Source organism: Salvelinus sp. IW2-2015, linkage group LG6.1 (assembly GCF_002910315.2).
Source record: "Salvelinus sp. IW2-2015 linkage group LG6.1, ASM291031v2, whole genome shotgun sequence".
Lineage (NCBI taxonomy): Eukaryota > Metazoa > Chordata > Actinopteri > Salmoniformes > Salmonidae > Salvelinus > Salvelinus sp. IW2-2015.
The window spans coordinates 12,894,417-12,917,355 of NC_036845.1; the positions used below are offsets into that span (position 1 = coordinate 12,894,417).

Sequence of the window (22,939 nt, forward strand, 5' to 3'; positions counted from 1 at the left end):
ATTGCAGGRACACTCTCTTAAGAAGTATTCTCACATACTGARCTCATATATTATTGCATCTTCCTTTGAGAATTAAATTAGGTTTTATTGTTCTAATTGAAGGACCCCTGCATCTGCTTGTTGGGGTCAATTCAGATTCACTCAATTCAGGAAGTGATTTYAATATAGAATTCACAAAGGAAARCCWTATTTGGCTGACGCAAACACAGGTCTGTTTTGTACGTTTTTTGAAATGTTAACAATCAACGATCTGTTTTAATGTAGCTTTGGTGAATTAAAAAAATTATGTTTAGTTTTGAGCTTTCATATAAATCAGGCACATTTTCTTTCATATCAATTATTTCATTATGACAATGGATTAGTCCTCTTATATTGTCTTATTGTATTATGTTCATACAGTTGTTGCTATGTTCAAAATCAAAGATCAACTATATGTATAGTAGTGTTTTAGAATAACATTTGTTTTGGCCTTTCATAGATCAGAAATCATATAATATTCAGTTTACAAAGCAAAGCTAGACTTGTCTTCCAAGATTTTCTTCCTTCAATTTTGAAACATCTTAGCATATGAAGTACAAGTTTAATATGTAGAATGGAAGTTTACATTTTTTTCTGAAATCACTCAGTTTTATAACCTATGCAATACTTCTGCTAAATCGAAAGTTTTATGCACTAGATGAGATATTTATTTAAAGCGCCAATCAGCAATTGAAACAATAACAAAGAATTTCTCGCCCCTGTTTTGATAAAAAAGCTGAGGGATGGGGCTGGAGAAATGTAACCACTGTCAAGTTCATAGAAAGAGCTATGGGTGCAAGGACTGACCATCCGTTATATAAACTTAATAGTTTTAACCATGTTATGAGGCTATATAGTGTTTGTTGACAATTACTTCGATTACAAACATTGGAAGAAATCAAGCTTATATTTTGGGTTGTGATGGAGAATGACAGTGGAACGAAGCTCATAAGGCATTTACAATGCATTCGGAAGTATTCAGACCCGTTGAATTTTCTCCACATTTTGTTACATTACAGCCTTATTCTACATTGTTTTTTCCCTCTCAAAAATCAACACACAACACCCCATAATGACAAAGCAAAAACAGGTCTTAGAATTTCAGGATCTCTCTGTACTTTGATCTGTTCATCTTTACCTCGATCTTGATTAGTCTCCCAGTCCCTGCTGCTGAAAAACATCCCCACAGCATGATGCTGTCACCACCATACTCTACTGTAGGGATGGTGCCAGGTTTCCTCCAGGCGTGACTCTTGGCATTCAGGTCAAACAGTTCAATCTTGGTTTCATCAGACCAGAGAATCTTGTTTTGCATGGTCTGTGAGTCCTTTTGGCAAACTCCAAGTGGGCTGTCATGTGCCTTTTATTGAGGAGTGGCTTCTGTCTGGCCACTCTACCATAAAGGCCTGATTGGTGGAGTGCTGCACAGATGGTTGTCCTTCTGGAAGTTCTTCCATCTCCACAGAGGAAATTTTAAGCTTTGTCAGATTGACCATCGCATTATTGGTCACCTCCCTGACCAAGGCCCTTCTCCCCCGATTGCTTCGTTTGGCCGGGCAGCCAGCTCTAGGAAGTGTCTTGGTGGTTCCAAACTTCTTACATTTAAGAATGATGGAGGCCACTGCATTCTTCGGGACCTTCAATACTGCAGACATTTTTTGGTACCCTTCCCCAGATCTGTGCCTCGACACAATCCTGTCTYGGAGCTCTACGGACAATTCCTTCGACCTCATGGCTTGGTTTTGCTCTGACAAGCACTGTCAACTGTGGGACATTATATACACAGGTGTGTGCCTTTCCAAATCATGTCCAATCAATTGAATCTATGAAAAGTGGACTGCAATCAAGTTGTAGAAGCATCTCAAGGATGATCAATGGAAACAGGATGCACCTGAGCTCAATTTCGGGTCTCATAGCAAAGTGTCTGAATACTTATGTAAATATGGTATTTCAAATCAAATGTATTTATAAAGCCCTTCTTACATCAGCTGATATCTCAAAGTGCTGTACAGAAACCCAGCCTAAAACCCCAAACAGCAAGCAATGCAGGTGTAGAAGCACGGTGGCTAGGAAAAACTCCCTAGGAAGGTCAGAACCTAGGAAGAAACCTAGAGAGGAACCAGGCTATGAGGGGTGGCCAGTCCTCTTCTGGCTGTGCCAGGTGGAGATTATAACAGAACATGGCCAAGATGTTCAAATGTTCATAGATGACCAGCAGGGTCAAATAATAATAATCACAGTGGTTGTCGAAGGTGCAACAGGTCAGCACCTCAGGAGTAAATGTCAGTTGGCTTTTCATAGCCGATCATTCAGAGTATCTCTACCGCTCCTGCTGTCTCTAGAGAGTTGAAAACAGCAGGTCTGGGACAGATAGCACGTCCGGTGAACAGGTCAGGGTTCCATAGCCGCAGGCAGAACAGTTGAAACTGGAGCAGCAGCACAGCCAGGTGGACTGGGGACAGCAAGGAGTCATCAGGCCAGGTAGTCCTGAGGCATGGTCCTAGGGCTCAGGTCCTCCGAGAGAGAGAAAGAAAGAAAGAATTAGAGAGAGCATACTTAAATTCACACAGGACACCGGATAAGACAGGAGAAATACTCCAGATATAACAGACTGACCCTAGCCCCCCGACACATAAACTACTGCAGCATAAATACTGGAGGCTGAGAAAGGAGGGCCTGTGGCCCTTTCCTTTCCTGTGGCCCCTTCCGATGATACCCCCGGACAGGGCCAAACAGGCCCTTTAGGTTATTTCTGTTTATTATTTTTAATACATTTGCTTGGGGGGTATTGTGTGTAGATTAATGAAAAAAAKATATATAAATCCAAAATGTGAAAGAAGTCAAGGGGTCTGAATGCTTTCCGAAAGCACTGTATAAGTTATATTCTTCAAGAATCAATGGGTACATATCATTAATTTATAAGTCCAAAAATGATGCCCCTTTAAGCATCATGCAAATGTGTGACATCACAGAGAGTAGTAAGGAAAGCTCATTGAGTAAAAAATACATGGACATTACTGTGCTCATATCTAGCAACCTCATATCTGATGTTGATATCACATTGTTTAAAACATCCATGTTGAGAATATTAACAATACAGAACCCCGTACAAGAATCGGCATATAAACACCAGTTTAAAAAATGATTTCTAATATCAATTCCACTATTAACCCCTATTGTTGAATTGCTGAAAGTCTATTGTTGACTGGAAACAAAACACCCTTTTTTCATGGTTTTGCAAAAATTTCAGTTGAGTCCAGATTAAATATACCATATTTAATTTGATGGTTTCATTTGTCTATGAGATGAACTGAACATTGGAGCTCTGCCACAAGCTGATCAATGGCTGATCTCTTTGCCTCTCCAACAATCTTGGGGAAGTCCTCATCAATCTTGTTCCAAATTATTTGCATTTTTTTTGTATATTTTATTTTAGGTTCCTCCTCCACTGTTCTCCCTTCCTTTCTCTCCTCTATTGCTGCATCCTGTTTCTTCTTCTTTTTTGGAGGAGAGTCCTCCACAGTTTTTGATTGGTTGGTTTCTTTACATTAGTGTGTTCCATCTCCACTGGATCCTCCTCTTTGTTCTTGGACGACTTCTTCTTTTTGATATTGGTGTCTGAGTCAGTCACTTGGAGAAACTCACAATTTGACTGACATTAATGTTTTGTAGAAGACTGTCTCTGCAAATACATTTGCAATTATTTTATTAAATGTGTACACAATGGTTTTAGTTTATCTGATACACACATATCATGAGACTATTTTGTGTACAAAGTAAACAAATCAAATTAATCTTATTGGATAATAGATGGGCTGAATAAAGGACTGGGAATAACAAGTTGTGGAGCTATTTTCTCTGATCCATTATGACCTCATTACTACCCTCTGGTGACAGTATTTCAACATTGCAGCAGCCCACATCCACATTGCAGCAACCCTGCATCCATTCAATCTCTTAGTGTTGGCTCAATAGTGTACTGAAGATCTATTGCATTCATATGGGAAATTACTTAATATATCTATCTTAATATAACAGACAAATGAGAAAAGGATTACTACATTTTCAGACATCTTAGCAAGTCAGGGCATTTCCTTGAACTTGTAACCAGTCAATGTGGCTCGGTCAACTTATTTTTTAAGAATCAACCAGTGACTGGAGGGTATAAGGAGGGAAAGGCAAGTCTTCAGAGATATGCTCACCTTAAAACAAAAGAGGAATGAAAGACAATCCTATTTCTGTTTCTGAACATAGTTATTTATGTTTCCCACAGCTTTACAGCTTTCCATATTGAGTACCACACAGCAATGTTACCATCATGACACGTAAACATACCCCTTTGAGTCAGATGTGTGAATCTGTACAGTGAAATGTCTGTCTGTGAAGTAACCTCATCCCCAGGCTCAATTGCTACAGAGAGAGAGAGAGCCGGCTGGGTGGAGATTATCTGTGAGTAATTCATGCAGACCAGAGTCAACCCAGAAGTACTTATATAGATCCTATTGAAGATAATAACAACAGTAGTCACACTTGTATAAATAGAGCGTACCCAAACAAGCTTCAGCCCAGCTTGAACAAAAAAAAGGGAATCAGGTGCTCGACTGAGGGACTTGAAAATCAAAAAAAGCCTTCCTCACCCCAGGACACTTCAACAGGTAAGTAAATACCTTTAAATAAACTGAAAAATAAAGAAAAAGCGCTTATGAAGGCATCCAATGACGAAACATAAGCCTGTTCGAATTTTGCTTTAAATAAAACAGATCAATACAGACAGAGAACTATTTTCCTGATAGTCACCTGTTGAAAAGTCCTGGAGTATGCTTTTTAACAGTAGTCACACATGTATTTCAGACACCATTGGTTATGACTTTCTTTTTATCTGAAGGATGCCAGAAGAGCTGCATTAATCCACAATGGTTTTAAAAAATCTAAAATGTTCTTCACCAAAAGCTGAGTCTCAGCATTTCTTTCTCTCTTCATCTATCTTACTCTTTTTTAGTGCATTTCTACCAATTAAGCTAATTCTTACTGCCAGACCTAGCACTAAAACGGTTTTATTTAAATCACCATGTTTTTTAATCTTCAAATTGATGGATGCTTAAAGCAAGCGAGCCAGTTATGGCAGCTATTTAGTCCAGATTATTTTAATGTTTTATCAATTCTGTGTTGGAGAACATTGATGCCAAATGTATTGTAAATGAAGGTTTAATCAAGTACCTCTCTGTGACAAGTTACATTCTTACCACAGTAAAAACGAATGAAAGAAAAGAGACAAAGGAAGAACATACTCTATATGTTGAAGTAAAGGCGAGGGGGAGTGCACCAAGTCAACCTGGTCCTGCCACAGCATGTGTGTTAAATAAGAGATCAATATCCACCATTTATTGTTCAATTATTAGACTCCTTCGAATGATAGCATACTGTCAGATTCACTAATGAAGCATATTAAAATGTAACTATAATGCACTCCTATCTTTGCTAATCCTAGTGGAGGAGGGCCCTGCTCCCCACTCTCAACCCTTTCGAGTAGTGGCAGTGTGTTTGGGGGTTCTTTGTGTCCTGTTTGCATCAGCCATTATACCTCTCTGTGTTTACTGTGAGTATGTGGATCATAAAGACAAAATAATATGACATTTGGAGAGGTGCAGGTTGAGTAAGTATGTCCTTCTCTCTCTCCACAGCCAACACTGCCCTCTCAGAGCACAACACAAATTTGTTGAGGGAACTGGAGCAGCTAACAGATGAGCATATATCCCTACTGGCAGCCAATCAGGACCTAATGAATCTCTACTGCAAGCTTAGTGTAGCCAATCAATTGCTTTTCAATTGCTGAAAACCAGCAATTGAAGGCAGAGAGGATGAACTTGTCAGGAGACAGGGATGGGCTCAATTGGACTCTTGGGGTCATATTTCAGTTGAAGACTTTCCCAGTTGATAACTACTGCCCATATAAAGATGCCAACACCAAAGTTAAAGTTTCCATCCTAGTTAATATTTCCTCATTCATTTGAATTTTCTCATATGCTGATGGTCCAGAATGTATGTCACAGTGATGCTTTATGTTACTTTAAAATGTCAAAAACACTATGTAGCTGATCGTAGTGGTCCTCTGTTGCCCAGTTGATAGAGCATGGCACTTGCAATGCCAGGATAGTGGGTTTGATTCCCAGGACCACTCATACAACAGATGTATACATGCATGACTGTAAGTCACTTTGGACAAAAGCATCTACTAAATGGTATATATTATTATATTACTTTGCATGTTTCATGTTGCACATATAGAGAGTGCAAACCTTGTCAAGTTGGCTGGATGCTGTTCCAATCCAGTTGTTACCTGTTTCTGCACATTAAAGTCCCCCTCTGTCACCTTTTGAGGATCTGGCAAGGAAGCAGACAGCACTGCAAAAACAACAATGCCGATTTGGTTGACATAGGCAGTCAAGAGGAACAGGTAGGACACTGCTACAGGTAAGTGCTTTAAGGGAGATTCACACAACCTTTAAAGGGTTACTCAAGCAATAAAAATGTACAAAAAGTGAAATAGGAACCATATTAAAATATGTGATACAGTTGAAGTCAGAAGTTTACATACACCTTAGCCAAAAACATTTAAACTCAGTTTCACAATTCCTGACATTTAATCCTAGTAGAAATTCCATCTTAGGTCAGTTAGGATCACCACATTATTTTAAGAATGTGAAATGTCAGAATAATAGGGAGAATTATTTATTTCAGCTTTTATTTCTTTCATAACATTCCCAGTGGGTCAGAAGTTTACATACACTCAATAGTATTTGGTAGCATTGCCTTTCAATTGTTTAACTTTTGAAAGGCAATCGTTTCGAGTAGCCTTCCACAAGCTTCCCACAATAAGTTGGGTGAATTTTGGCCCATTCCTCCTGACAGAGTTGGTGTAACAGTCAGGTTGGTTGGCCTCCTTGCTCGCACACGCTTTTTCAGTTCTGCCCACAMATTTTCTATGGGCTTGAGGTCAGGACTTTCTGATGGCCACTCCAATACCTTGACTTTGTTGTCCTTAAGCCATTTTGCCACAACTTTGGAAGTATGCTTGGGGTCAATGTCCATTTGGAAGACCCATTTGCAACCAAGCTTTAACTTCCTGACTGATGTCTTGAGATGTTGCTTCAATATATCCACATAATTTTCCTCCCTCATGATGCCATCTATTTTGTGAAGTGCACCAGTCCCTCCTGCAGCAAAGCACCTCCACAACATGATGCTGCCACCCCCGTGCTTCACGGTTGGGATTTTGTTCTTCGGCTTGCAAGCCTACAGCTTTTTCCTCCAAAAATAATGATGGTCATTATGGCCAAACAGTTATATTTTTGTTTCATCGGACCAGAGGACATTTCTCCAAAAAGTACGATCTTTGTCCCCATGTGCAGTTGCAAACCGTAGTCTGGCTTTTTAATGGAGGTTTTGGAGCAGTGGCTTCTTCCTTGCTGAGCGGCCTTTCAGGTTATGTCGATTTAGGACTCGTTTTACCTTGGATATAGATACTTTTGAACGCTGTTTCCTCCAGCATCTTCACAAGGTCCTTTGCGGTTGTTCTGAGATTGATTTGCACTTTTCGCACCAAAGTACGTTCTCTAGTACGTCTAGGAGACAGAACGCGTCTCCTTCCTGAGCGGTATGACGGCTGCGTGGTCCCATGGTGTTTATACTTGCGTACTATTGTTTGTACAGATGAATGTGGTACCTTCAGGTGTTTGGAAATTGCTCCCAAGGATGAACCAGACTTATGGAGGTCTACAAAAAAAAATTCTGAGGTCTTGGCTGATTTCTTTTGATTTTCCCATGATGTCAAGCAAAGAGGGACTGAGTTTGAAGGTAGGCCTTGAAATACATCCACAGGTACACCTCCAATTGACTCAAATGATGTCAATGAGCCAATCAGAAGCTTCTAAAGCCATGACATCATTTTCTGGAATTTTCCAAGCTGTTTAACGGAGTGTATGTAAACTTCTGACCCACTGGAATTGTGATACAGTTAAGTTAATTATAAGTGAAATAATCTGTCTGTAAACAATTGCTGGAAAAATGACTTGTGTCATGCACAAAGTAGGTGTCCTAACCGACTTGCCAAGACTATAATTTGATAAGAGATTTGTGGAGTGGTTGAAAAACGAGTTTTAATGACTCCAACTTAAGTTTATGTAAACTTCCGACTTCAACTGTTTATAGCTACTGTATGTTCAAGGAAACTCCCTCACAACATGAAGTTCATTAACACTGCTACATCTGTGCTCTTTGTTATACTGTATGGAAGTGGTACTTCCTGTTGGCTCATTTTGTAGGCTAAGAATGGGCTTCAAATAAGACTTTTCTAACTTTCGGCGATGTGTCTTACTTCTTGAGCGTCAAATATTTTGATAAAAAGAATCGGGTATGAGCAAATCAATACATAAATACGAATAGATTTGTATATATATATTATACACTGAGTGTACAAAACATTAGGAACACCTTCCTAATATTAAGTTGCACCCCCTTTTGCCCTCAGAACAGCCTCAGTTTGTCAGGGCGTGGACTCTACAAGGTGTTCGAAAGCGTTCCACAGGGAAGCTGGCCCCATGTTGACAATGCTTCCCACAGTTGTGTCAAGTTGGCTGGATGTCCTTTGGTTGGTGGACCATTCTTGATACACACAGGAAGCTGTTGAGTATTCAAAAAAGAAGCAGCTTTGCAGTTCTTGACACACTCAAGCTGGTGCACCTGGCACCTACTACCATACCACATTCAAAGGCACTTCAAAAATAATGTCTTGCCCATTCACCCTCTGAATGGCACTCACTGTCCATGACTCAAGGCTTAACATCCTTCTTTAACCTGTCTCCTCCCCTTCATCTAAAGTGGATTTACCAAGTGACATCAATAAGGGATCATAGCTTTTACCTGGTCAGTCTGTCATGGAAAGAGCAGGTGTTCCTAATGTTGTGTACACTCAGTGTATAACTGCCTTTTCACAAATTTGATTATGTAAGCTTGAAGCCCATTCAAAAAAAGTAGGGGACTGACTACAGGAAGTAGGAAGTACTTTCATACCGTATTCTCTTTCATTTGGACCAGATAAGATGCATATATCCATAACGTTTAGACACTGTCACACTGCCTCACAAAACTGTGGATTACTGTTAAATGTATCCTATATTTATTTTGATCTACTTGTGGTTTCCTTAATTTCTCATTCAGGAATTCATTCTCAACAACACTCAAGCCTACTATGATGAAGATCATGGGTACTGGATCGGCCTGACTGACATAGCAGAAGACGGTCAATGGCTTTGGGTTGATGGACGTAATCAGAATCTGACTGATGGGTAAGAACATTCCAAAGAAGCATGTTGCCTAAAACAATTCTTCACTAAGGGTTGGATTCAATCGGTATCGCGGAAGATTCGCAAAATTTTAAATCAATGTTCCCACGTTCGCAGACTGCATTCACGGTAAACGCTGCATGCCGGCCCAATTGGAAACCATCACCTTTAAATCTTAACGTGGCTCTTCCGCGATACATTGAATCCAGCCTTAAGTCATTATTTTTGGGGGTTATGTTTTTTCATTCATTGTAGGATTTCTTTTCACAGGTTTTGGAAGATTCAACCTGTATGGGGTCGCGATTGTGCTTTAACTAACCCAAACAATGCACCTTTGGCTAATTGGAATGCTGCATCGTGTGGCCAGAGAAACCGATGGATCTGTGAGAGTAAAGCATTAATATGGTCAGGGTAAATTGAGCCATGTTCACAGTCAAAAGATCTATTGTATAGCAGTGTATAAAACATTTAAATAGAACACTTGTGTAGGGCTTTCATAGGTTCCGTTTTTTATTTTTTATTTTAATAATTGTTGTTTTATAAACGATGCAATACTTCTAAATTAGCAGCTTTGTCACTTCATGTAAATGTACCTCATCAGAGAGTAGTAAGGAAAGTTAATTGAGCAAATAAAATGCATTACTGTGCTCATATGTAGCAACCTCATATCTGATGTTGATATCACATTGTTTAAAACAGCCATGTTAAGAATATTAACAATACAAGACCAACAGACAAGTACAAAAACACCAGTTGACGCTGAAATATATATTTTCTTAGAGTCTGTAGCTGAATCTTTCCATACAAATAAAAATGCTGACAAGAAACAAAACATCCTTTTTGCATGGTGTTGCAATAATGGCCATTGAGCGTTAATTAAAAATAGACTTCATTTCATTAGTTGGTTTCATGTGTCTATGAGACGTATTAGAGCGCCGACCCAAATCCCTGACCTGTTTCCTCTCCAACTAGTCCTCATCAATCTGGTTCCTGTTGTTTAGCGGTCTTCTATTTTTTAGAGGTATGGAGGCCGATACATCATGCAACCTGTCCTCTACTGTCTGCTTGTCCTCTTTGCATTTTTTTCTTTTTACCTTTTATTTTAGGTTCCTCCTCCACCGTTCTCACTTCCTCTATTGCTCCATCCCGTTTCTTTTTCTCTTTTGGAGGGGAATCTGCCACAGTTTCCGAGTGGTTGGTTTCTCTATCAGTGTTTCATCTCCTCAGCCACCAGAGCCACCTCTGTTCTTGGAGGACTTCTTCTTGGTAGTAGTGTGAGTCAGTCTGTTGCTGAGTGGCACCTTCTCCCTCTGAAGCCTCTTCACCGCCTCCTCCGGCTTCACTCTCTATAGAAATGACAGCAGTTTCACACACCTCCATTTAGATGACAGCCCTCGCCCTCTTCCAACACCTTCCTCTGGGTTGGCTGAGCATTGTCTGCTGTATTATCTTCCACAGACGTTAGTTCTTCCTCTACAGGAACCACCGCCACCTCCCCACTCCTTTGAACTATCCTTCTTTTTCACCTTTATTTCCATGTTGGTACTTCTGGAGACGACAGCAGAATCGGCATTCTCTTCAGCCACATTCTCACGGGTATCCTCAGTGATTCTTCCTCTTTTCCCCCCCCCTGGGTCTCATCCGTCAGTTCACCCTCAGGGATCTGGGCAGCTGGCCGGGTAATGGTGGTGACGCTATCTGGTGTTGCAGCCGCTAGTTGGTYTTTCTTGCCATACTTTGCCATGAACTCTTGCTCCTGCTGCTCCAGTCTGGCTAGCTTGGCACTCATGGTAAGGCCGTGTCTGGCTCCTCTGTGGCGAACAGGAATAGGGACAAACAATGTTCAGCTTCCTTATTAAGACATGCAAGACCAGGTTCAAGCCCTCCACCAACAGCATGCACCAAGATAGAACACACATTCATGTGATTTGTTTATGTTTATTACAAACTTATTGGTGACAAGCAAAATACTTACTTGTGAGCGGTGCGTCCTCCACAAGCCTTCACCAGGTCAGCGTCAAAGGGAGAGGGAAATAGCATTTATTATTTAAACCTGTGAGTACATAAAACCACTGTTGTTAATCTTCACATTGACATGAAAACAAATAACCTTCACAAACTGATATCAATCCCTGTATGGTGGTGGATGGTATTGGGCAGTGAGGTTCTTACTTGGTGGTGCTGGAGAGTTTAAGTCTCTGGTCCTCATCGTCAGAGCTGCTGCTGTCATCTGTACTGGACGACTTCTACTCTGGCTGCGCCAGTCCTGCCAGGAGGGTGGCAGACTAGGAGGAAGAGAAATACAACCGTTCCAGTCCATATCATTARCCTAAGTGCAGTATCTTTCTGTACTATCAAGAGCGCTCATTGGCACAGATATGGGTGTGTTCCAGTTGGATTTGTTTTTCTGTACCTTCACAAAGCATCCATAAAGTTTGTCTCTTCCCAACATGGCTTTCGTTGGCTTCTTGTTGGAGATCATTCCTTCCTCTTCCTCCTCCACCAACTTCTTCACCTGCACACCATTCTAGAACAGAAAGGTGGAGATGTAGCCTAGGCCCAATGTAAGTGTGTGAATGTGTGTATGCGTGTGAGTGGCCTAGTGGTAAAATAATCTTTCATTTCACACACCCCCTATGAGGACTTACCTCGCCAGATTCCACTTCCAGGCTAGAAGATGCTTTGTTGAAGACATGGTCCCACCAATGGAAGGTGAACTGCTCCCCTTGACGATGTCCCACCCCTCCCTTGTCACATTTCACTTTGACTTTGATAGCCTCAGATATACCATTCTCCTGCCGACCAAGACCTTTACCTGTGAACAGTGAGGGGTCTTCTATTAGTGGTAAACTAAGAACATTAAATCTAGTTACCATTCATAACACAGAATTAGATACGACTGGCAACTACTACTAGTAGGGACATCAAACATTCAGGCTGCTGCACAGACACTACGGAGGCTCTAGTCTAGAGCGCCCGGTTAAATTGTGTTTGAGAGCATTTTTTTACACTCTAAATCATTAAATTAGTGAGAAATAGATGTCATTGTTGCAATAGTTTGTGAGTAGGCAACATAGACAATCATCTTAAATTGACATGTTTAATTATTTTGCATATTGAATTGAATATTGCGCTAATTTCCCTAATGTGGACAGTTTGTTACTACCTAACAAGCTTGCATTTTCAAACCATAACATTTTGTGGAATTACATATCCTTTTACCTCAGATTGGTGATGTGAGTATAAAAGAATATAGTCATCACGATGACAAGATTTATTGCTCAAAACAGATCAATATCTTTGGTTTTGTACCATTGATTGTCACACGTGCTGGGATGAGCAGAACACGCCGTTAATGAAATGGCACAAAAAAAGTATCTTTAAAAGTTCTCTCTCTCAGTCTCTCTTTAAAAGTTGCTGGCCACACACCAATGGATTTGACAATCAAACTATCACTTAAATAACAGCCAGCCGTTGTCACTGTTGATATCCTATGGGTCGTGATAACTTAAACTAATCACAACGTTTGGGTTAACAGTGGTTTGTTCCCTTTTTCGTGATGGCGAAATCAACATCCGACATTCCAAAATATACATCGCAGCCTTCTACAAGTTCTCATCTAACCAACCATGTACAAGTTATTCCATGATTCTGTGTGGCCTTTAAATAGTGTTAGTTTAAACAGCGCTACACTCCAAACGTTTACCCCCTGTTCAACACTTCAAAATGTAGTTAGCAGTCTTCTACAAATTCTCCTCTAACCAGTAATGAACACATTCCATGTGGTTTTCGATATGAGTGATTTACAAATAAGCAGTGCGTTTCTTTTTCTGTTTTGGCGACCCCCAAATCAAAATGCATCACCCCAATGTAGCCCACTGTCTTCTGCAGGTTGTTCTCTAACCAGTGATGTAAAAATATGTCCAGTTGTCATGTGGTTTTAAGTTTCAACAGAGCATACAACCCGATTTCCCCCCTAATCGATATCAGTGATTTATTGCCACTTGCATAAAAAATACAAGTAATATAATCAGAACTAATTGTTGCACATGTATGATAGTACATTTTATGTTTTCAAGATAAACTGTTTCTGATTATTGGTTATTGATTTGGACACGTTAAAACTGTTGACATTGGGCTATTTATCCAAATGTCTTGTCAACAGGAAGCAGTGCCAGCATCATTTAACACAAGTTTCAGGAATACAAATGTAACGTTCAACATTCATTTCCAATGGTATTGTACTTAAAATCAGGTAAAAACTGCTGAATGACTGCTGAATGAGTCCAAAAACGTGCTTTGATGGATTTAAATCACCAAAACTGGTTTGCCCTGCCTACCAATGTAATTTACAAGCAAGTTCAAGCTGACATATGTATAACGTTACACTTGATATAGAAACTCCTGCCTGTAATCTTAAAATGTTCATTAGCTAGCATATTGCCCATCATTAAATGACTATACCGTACTKTTACTAAATACCTTTCTGAAAATCGAACATTAACATTACCTTGTTCCCAGCCATGACGCAGTAGCTGTTGCTCTGCAAACTTCAGTCCACGGCTCTTTTCCTGAACAGTTTCTGCCATTTATTTCTAAAGAAATGAACATGTTAGCTAGCTAACGTTAGCTATATTACACTGCATTTGACAGGTCTTCAGTATCAGATGTCAACATTTATGTATTAGATAGTTGAACAGCAATGCACAAAGAATACTATTTTCTCAAATATAATATACAAATTCTGTTTGCAAGTCCGCAAAAAAGACTGCTCAGGCAAAGTTCAGTTTGGGTTTAGCTAACAAGCTAGCTAGCTAGTTAGTTTTAAGAGAACATTTACACTTGAATGGAAGTCATTGCTGTGCTAATAAGTGCTGGCTATGAAATCATAAACAACGACCGGGGTAATGGTACTAATTATTTTACCTCGTCTGGTTATCTAGACTCACATTGTTGTTCAAAAGGGATAAATTAAAAAGTTTTCACAGTTCGACTTGAACCATGAGGTAAATTCAGCAGGCTGACATGGCACCGGAAAAGACTACGCTTCTTATTCTTCTTCGATGAGGGTTAACGGCGGTTGGCATCCAATAAATGTTGCATTACCGCCACCTACTAGACTGGAGTATAACTCCCGTATACTTGGCTTGTAAATACAACATTTAAAAAAAATCACCAAATACCCTACCATCTAACCCTACACTCACCACCCTATTCCACTATTTAAATATATATAGGCCTAGCTCAGGCCAACAGCCTGAAATGACAAGTCACCACCACACAACACACCCTGTAACTCTTCTGACGTTAAGTCTCATACACCCAAATACCTCTCTGTAGCGTCCACCACAACCTTAATTTTCTGTAGTACAGTTGAAAACCATTGCTATAAATGCAAAAAATCCAATCTTACTGAAGCATACAGTACCAGTCGAAAGTTTGGACACACCTACTCATTCAAGGGTTTTTATTTTTACTATTCTCTACATCATAGAATAATAGTGAAGAAATCATAACTATGAAATAACACACATGGAATCATGTAGTAACCTAAAGAGTGTTAAACAAATCAAAATCTATTTTATATTTGAGATTCTTCAAAGTAGCCACCCTTTGCCTTGATGACAACTTTGCACACCCTTGGCATTCTCTGGATTTGTTTAACACTTCTTTGGTTACTACATGATTCCATATGTGTTATTTCATAGTTTTGATGTCTAAACTATTATTCTACAATGTAGAAAATAGTTTAAAAAAACTAAAACCTCTGGAATGAGTAGGTGTATCCAAACTTTGACTGGTACTGTATATCACTTGTTGGCCTATCCCTCTGTACTGGTACAGATCTACTACAGTACTCACACCACTCCTCTCAGAGTCCCTCCCCCTTGACCCATCTTCCTCTACTTTCTTCACTGTCTCAGAATATGATAACTTCTGCACTACTCTAGCCCTGAAAACCTCAACCTGCCTCTTCTGCACTGGACATTTCTGATCCACAGTCCCATGGGCACCCCTACAATTAACACATATCCTGTGGTGTAAAGTACTTCAGTAAAAATACTTGAAAGTACTACTTCAGAAGTTTTTCGGGGTATCTGTACTTTACTTTACTATTTTTGACAACTTTTACTTCACTACATTCCTGAAGAAAATAATGTACTTTTTACTCCATACATTTGCCTTGACACCCAAAAGTACTCATTACATTTTGAATGCTTAGCAGGACAGGAACATTGTCCAATTGCCACACGTATCAAGAGAACATCCCTGGTCACCCTACTGCCTCTGATCTGGCAGACTCACTAAACACGCATGCTTCGTCTGTAAATTATGTCAGTGTTGGAGTGTGTCACTGGCTATCCGTACATTAAAATAACAAGAAAATGGTGCCGTCTGGTTTGCTTAATATAAGGAATTTGACATTTTAATTTACCTTTTGATACTTATGTATATTTTAGCAATTACATTTACTTTTGATACTTAAGTATATATAAAACCAAATACTTTCAGACTTTTACTCAAGTAGTATTTTACTGGATGACTTTTACTTGAGTCATTTTCTATTAAGGTATCTTTACTTTTACTCAAGTTTGACAATTGGGTACTTTTTCCACCACTGCACATATCCCTACTTTCCCCAATGCTTCACATTCCTTTGTCTCATGCCCTTATGCACACTTCTCACACAAACACTGTGAATCTCCCCCTTCATTTTAAGAGACTAAACACTGGGGTGTATTCTTTACGTTTCTTAAACGGAAGCAAACTGAACGAAACGGGGAGGGACCTAGCGGAATTTGTCCAATTGTAACTCTCGTTTGGACCACAGGAGGTTGGTGGCACGTTGGTGGCACCTTAATTGGGGAGGACGGTCTCGTGGTAATGGTTGGAGTGGAATTAGTGGAATGGTATCAAATACATCAAACATATGGTTTCCATGTGTTTGATGCCATTGTATTTACTTCCTTCCAGACATTATTATGAGCCGTCCTTCCCTCAGCAGTCTCCACTGGTTTGGACAAATGACTACACCCCCGACGAGCACAATCGGCAACGTTCTGAACTTGTTTTCAGGTTTAGTTGATTAGAAGTGGTTTTGAATTTGCAAATAATCCTTACTTAATTGCTAAATGTTGTACTTGCGAGCCAAACTGAATATTGCCATTGTCATTCCAATACCAACCCTTACCCAATACATACGTGAAAGTCGCAGAAGGCTGTTGAAGGGAGGACGGCTCATAATAACAGCTGGAACGGAGCTAATGTAATGGCATCAAACACATGGAAACCATGTGGTATCAAACCATGTGTTTGATACCATTCCACCTATTCTGCTCCAATCAAGGTGCCACAAACCCCCTGTGTTGAAACAGTCATTTGAAACTAATGTGCCCTATATCCTTCCAATAGTGGACTCTTGATTAGCCTGTCACAGTTCTGACAGTTGGCCTACCTGCCCCCTTGTTCTTGCAAACCTGCCTCCTAGGGTCCCAATGGAGAAACCCCATGTTGGGGCCCCAGAGAAAATTGCATTGTGATAACGTTTTCATCAACAGCTGTTTCCMCAACCTTTCCAACTTATACCCATCCTGTTTGTAAAAATGTTGCACGTCTCTTATAATTATGGAACCTATGGGAAGCTATCAAGACATTGTTTTACTTATCATGCTTTGAAAATGTCAATGATTCATAATTAATATCATATTTTATCCCAATATGTTTATATTTTAAAGCAACAGCTTGCCACATGAGTAAAGCTTGCATAATCCACCAGGGGTCATATGAGAGAGAGAGAGAGAGAGAGAGAGAGAGAGAGAAGACCCGGCGGAGAGAGAGATTGCGAGATGAGAGAGAGAAGAGAGACGAGAGAGAGAGAGAGAGAGAGAGAGAGAGAGACGAGAGAGAGAGAGAGAGACGAGAGAGAGAGAGAGAGAGAGAGAAGAAGAGGAGAGAGAGAGAGAGAGAGAGAGAGAGAGAGCAGAGAGAGAGAACCGAAGAGAGACCCGAGCAGAAGAGACGAGCCACGACGACGGACAGCCACGAGAGAGAGGCAGCAGAGAGCAGAGAGAGAAGGCGACGCAGCAGAGAGAGAGAGAGAGAGGAGCAGAAGAGAGAGAGAGAGAGCAGAAGAGAGAGAGAGAGAGACAAGAGAGAGGAGCAGAGAGAACCTAGAGAGGAGAGAAACGAAGAGAGCAGAGAGAGAGAGCAGAGTACAGAGAGAGGAGAGAAGAGACAGTAGAGAGAGCAGACTGAACCGAGAGAGCACATCTGCCGCAACATCCAAGCTAGAATTGGGCCCCCCCCCACCCCGGCCCAGGCTCAACCGCGCACTCCACCCCGCTCTGTTACATAATATGTAATTAGTCTTATTCCATGATTTTCTGCAGCTCAATTGATTTTAACTTTGCTTTTGAGTTTGTGTTGAGACATAGGCTACAGTTCCATTCTAACTGTGTCCCCAGGCTCAATTAGCGCACAGCAGGCAGGTGGACATGATTAGTTCCATCATACAGGAGTCCAGTCAGGCTTTGTCTCAGAGGACCCTGGTTGGGCACTCCAGCCTACAGGAAACCATTTTATGTTTTCTGTGGGCTCTTGGTTTCCTCATGACAAGGATGTGTGCGCCATTAACCCACCATGCAGTGCTGTTTATCTGTGTGAACACTCGSCGGTAGGAAAAACACACATCCTGAAATCCCCAGTTATCATCACCAGCCTACTGTTTACCAGGAAACTCTTCTCTTGCTGTCTTACAGTCCCTATGAACCACCCAGGCACACAGTTATCACAGCAGTCACAACATATATTGTGAGCCAGAAATACCCAATGTCAATAAAACGTGTGTCCAGTGTCTGGTCATGTTCAACCTCCCTGTCCTGAAACTCAGTGACTCACTAGGGAGGGGAAAACTCCAAGAGGAAAGATARATTAGCAAAACATGGATGATGTGCAGTATGCATATTGCAATTGTTCAACAGGAGTACATTTAAATGACTAAGCCTATACAACACCAGACCTACTATGTTGAATTATTGGTTCTGTACAGTGGTGAAAAATGATTTAAAGATGCCTTCATCAAACATTGCATCTACATGATGTCACTGATGCACTAGGTCTGTCTACCTGCACTAAAGGCCTAATCTAGCATGCAATGAGTTTTTCTGTTTTCCATCAAGTAGTCATTACCGATTGGTCCTTATTTCTTACAATCTGAACCACAAATTCCTGACCATATCTCCCCATCCACTTCTTCAGATCTTAAACTAGGCTACTGTGATGAATAGCGATCATGTATGACAAAGAGTTGATTAAAACGTGCACTTTGACGTCATCACCTATTAGTTCAATCCCACTTAAACTGTATCAACCATATACTTTAGGCCTCCGACAAGATAATAAATCAATTTGACAATTTAGTTTTTGTTTATTGTGAAAAGTCTAATTGTAATCAAATGTTTACTATTCTATAATTATATTTCTCTCTCTCTCCGTCTCCCTCCTCTCTCTCTCTCTCTCTCTCGTTCTTCTTTCCTGTTCATTTTTCAGTTCGCTACTTGCCTCACCTCCTCTCAATCCACAATCTGCGACTAACAGACCCTCCCCCGATGGATGCGGCAGAAACCAGCGCACTGAAGTTGTGAAGTTATACTACTGCTCTTTCTTCACTGACTTCATCTGGAACTCATTTTCCACCGCTGGAAATTTATTATAATATCTTGAGGTAGTTTACTTGGAAATTTTTCGTCGCATAAATAGACTATCGCCGCAAATACAGTGGATTAACAACAAATGCTTTTCACCCAGGTGAGTGCAGAAAACGTATGCGTTTAGAAAACAAACGATAAAGTCTCTATTGTAAAATGATTATGCCTGATTATTCGCAGATTATTCAAACTGTAACGGCCATATTTAGATCTGTATGATTTTTTWAATTCTCTCCCATACTGTTGTCTTGCTCTTTTCTCTGAAGTACAGCACATACAGTAGTACATCCTGACATGCCTGCATATTACCATATATATCAGTAGATAGAAAATAACACGTGAATACTGAACATTTGTATTTGAAATGCTGTTTTTGTGAGTATTTACTGTCATGAGTGTTTGCTGGGGCATAGCCATATCCTAAATCTTCATAACTAAGCTGGGTCAATTCATATTTTGCTAGAAGGATTAGCCTACAGTCTTGATATGCAAAACATGATCTGACTATCATAAAGTGCCATCTTAATGTGTATTGTTTGTTCAGGCTTGCAGTTGTTTGGTTTAGGGTTCAAGTTGTTTCAAAGATGATTCCACTTGCCTGTCCCCCCCCCCCCATCTGAAGTCAGGAGGACTGCAGGATGTCATCCATGCAAACATCACAAGTGTGAACCTCAACCTGCATATTGTTACAAATATATAATGTTTTTCATCTTTATTACTGATGTTTATTTTCATCACATCGAGTATAGTAACTGTAATTATATTAGCAATAAAGAATATAGGTGCATTAATGTTACTGTATCTTAACTAGGCCTAGTTGTTTGTTTTTTCAAGACTTACTCTTAAATATCTAGGTACAGTATAATGACTGTAATGACAAAACAGTAGAACTCAACTCATAATAGAGATGTGGGCTAGAACACACTCATTTCTGGGCCTCCAGATTGGTTTATTGACTAGTCATAACTAGGACAGCTCTTGTCTAAAGCTGCTGTCCTGCTATCTGTGACACACAAACCTTTGATGTGCAGGCAGTATGTCCTCCATTAGAGAATGTAGAGCAGAGGAAGTCAGTGGGAGTAGGTCGGTTGGGAGTAGGTCTGTTGTTGTTTCCTTACGCCAAACGACCAGCCTCCGCCTCTGTTGTCTTTTCATTTTATTAAGCACCTCTTGGGTATTCCAAGATCTTAATTGACCTGGAGGCCTATGTTGTGGCAAGGCAAGATTCATGACTAATGGCAACGAAGCGTGGGGATGAGGTGGCTGTCACTTCTAGCAGTGTGCGACACATTGTGACACGGTCTGAGTGAGTGAGCCAACTTTCAACACTTCAAGTTGAAAACATACCAAATGGGACAATCATAGTGAGTCCTCTGGTGGCTCTGACACACCCAGTGCTTTTCATATCTATGTGGAGCACATTTCCTCTTTGGATGACACATATACTCTTTCTATGGCTATATCTTATTGTTTTAAAGGTAAGGTATATGTCTGTTTTCACCCAGCTTTACCTTAGGACTGCAAACAGGTCTAAAATCCTCTAGTGTAGTACCCAAAGAGAACTTGTGAATGGAGGCTCTTGGGAGAACCTGGCGCTGTTGCACATAGAAACACTTTAGCACTCAACACCTGGAAATGAAAGATAGGATATGTGATTTACACAGTAAGCCACTGCCACCTGGACCTGACAGCACCTAAACTCCCATCTACTGTGCTTTCCAAGACAGCTCACCAAAATCCTCAGGAAAACACATTGATATCCGTCTGTAGTCAGCTGACCTCTTTACAAAAGTAGATCACCACTGGGCACAGACGTCAATTCAACATCTATTCCAAGTTAGTTCAATGTAATTTAATTGAAATAATGTGGAAACATTATTAATTCAACCAGCGTGTGCCCAGTGGGTAAATCGAGATTCCGTGTGGATTTTTCTGTCTAATGTTGTAACGGTAGTCTTCGTCCTCCTCGTCTGAGGAGTAAGAAATGTCGGACCAAGATGCAGCGTGGTTAGTATCCATTTTAATAGGAATACGTGAAACAAACAAAAATAACAAATAAACGAATAAAGAAGCAAAAGTCCCGAAATAGTGAACACTAAACACAGGAACACACGAACAGGAACAATCACCCACAACCCACAATACAAAACAGGCTACCTAAATATGGCTCCCAATCAGAGACAACGACAAACACCTGCCTCTGATTGAGAACCATATCAGGCCAAACACATAGAAATAGACAAACTAGACAAACAACATAGAATGCCCACTCAGATCACACCCTGACCAAACAAAACATAGAAACATACACAGCAAACTATGGTCAGGGCGTGACAAATGTCCATACATACCGTACTGCTCTGCACATCTACAGTACACCTCTTGGATATGCGTCTGTTTGTCTACAGACTCTTACTGCCATCAGTGAGTACTGTATGTAGATTTGGTGATCTCTTTTCTGTCTGTGGTGTAACGACAGATTCCTCTCTTAAATCAAACAGCTGGAGTTTATCCATTGCTCTCCTCTGACTGGCCTATGACCATCTGTTTCTCCATCCAAGAGGTGAAGTATGGAGGTCTGGTGAGCCATCGGATATGTTTTGGTTTGGGATGACACTGGCCAGACACACCAGAGCCGAGGTAGAAATAGAATGAGTAGAGATGAGGTAAATGTAGTTACAGTATATTTGCTTCATGTTAATTTTGTCTTCCAAATAGCAGAAACCCTCTGTTTATTAAGGTTTATTGTAACGCCACATAGTACACCACTATGGGTTTTCTTTTGAAAGCCATGGCTTTTCATGAAAGGTTCATACCAGGTCACACACAATTTGTGTGTTGTTATTGAGTTTAGATCGTAGTTGTGGATCCTTGCTTGTTTTTTATCCAAACATTTTACTTTATGGACTCAAAACATTGTCTATATAGAAGGTGGATGAATGGTTATACTGTACAGAGGATTGGAGAGGTTCTTACGAGGTTTTTTGACATCGTAGTCTAGCAAATGTAATGTCAAATCTACAAAGCAATCTCCCAATTGATAAACCTCCTAGGGATTTTTTCCCCAGCCAAAGTGATTGTCAATATTAAAATTAATACTTGAATGATTTGATGATTGGTCAATCTCGTCTTTTCAGTCTTTTGTGCAGATAAATCATCGTAATGGAAAACAGCAAAGAGCAATGGCACGTTCAAAAGAAGGTGACAGAGATGTAATATTCCTACCACATGCTTGTATAAGTCTCTCAACCCCATATGCTCTGCAGCCGTGCAGATAATTTGGAGCAGATACGACTGCAGCCATGCAAGACGTGGTTTTGACCGGTTTTGCTGTGGAACATGGACAGTTACTATAGGCTCTGGCTCAAATAAACGTTCATAAAGAACAGTTGGTTTGGATAGAGGATCGAGGGGGAGGGGACTGAAGGGGTTAATTAATGGAGTGACCACAAAGTACTTGTACTGTGGTGAGTGTCTTTGGAGCTGCTTGTGTTGATGGTTGTTTGGGTGGTTGGGTGATGTTGGGTAGGAAGGGTGGTATTGTGGAGGCGTGGTGGAGACATGTGTAATTAAGATTTGGGGGCCTGTTCTGGTGCCTCTCGTTTCATGCGGTGTTTATAGAGGAAGGCTGTAACAAACAGAAACCTGAGCTGTAGAGGGAGGAAATGTATCCCCTTTAATGTCTCATTGCTTTCTCAGGCCGTCTTGAGAAAATGGTTGTGTTTTTTCCACTCTTCGTTGCTTTCAGCAGCTGGTGTGAGGTCATTTATGTAAATGAAGCAAGAGCCATTTATATTCTCAACTGTTGGATAAGATGTCATATTTACAATATAATGTGAATTCTGAATGTTAAAATAAATAACTGTTATGTCA

The 22,939-nt window shown here is 40.4% G+C and overlaps 2 protein-coding genes across 2 annotated transcripts in view; one reads left to right on the top strand and one right to left on the bottom strand.

Annotated features, from left to right (window-relative positions):
• Nucleotides 1–9,964: 9,964 nt before the first annotated feature.
• On the bottom strand, nt 9,965–14,376 carry gpatch4 (G patch domain containing 4). Its single transcript, XM_070444007.1, is given in 10 exon segments — nt 9,965–10,867; nt 10,869–10,957; nt 10,959–10,986; nt 10,988–11,170; nt 11,335–11,412; nt 11,532–11,644; nt 11,773–11,886; nt 12,008–12,174; nt 13,870–13,954; nt 14,286–14,376. Coding segments are annotated over 9 exon segments (993 nt in total). The 5' UTR covers nt 13,949–13,954; nt 14,286–14,376; the 3' UTR covers nt 9,965–10,725.
• Nucleotides 14,377–18,926: 4,550 nt separating this feature from the next.
• LOC111964661 (multiple epidermal growth factor-like domains protein 10) overlaps nt 18,927–22,939 on the top strand; it is a 34,852-nt gene continuing 30,839 nt past the window's right edge. The window contains exon 1 of the mRNA XM_023988502.2: nt 18,927–19,166. The gene's annotated coding sequence lies outside the window, so the exon portion shown is untranslated. The remainder of the gene's footprint in view (nt 19,167–22,939) is intronic.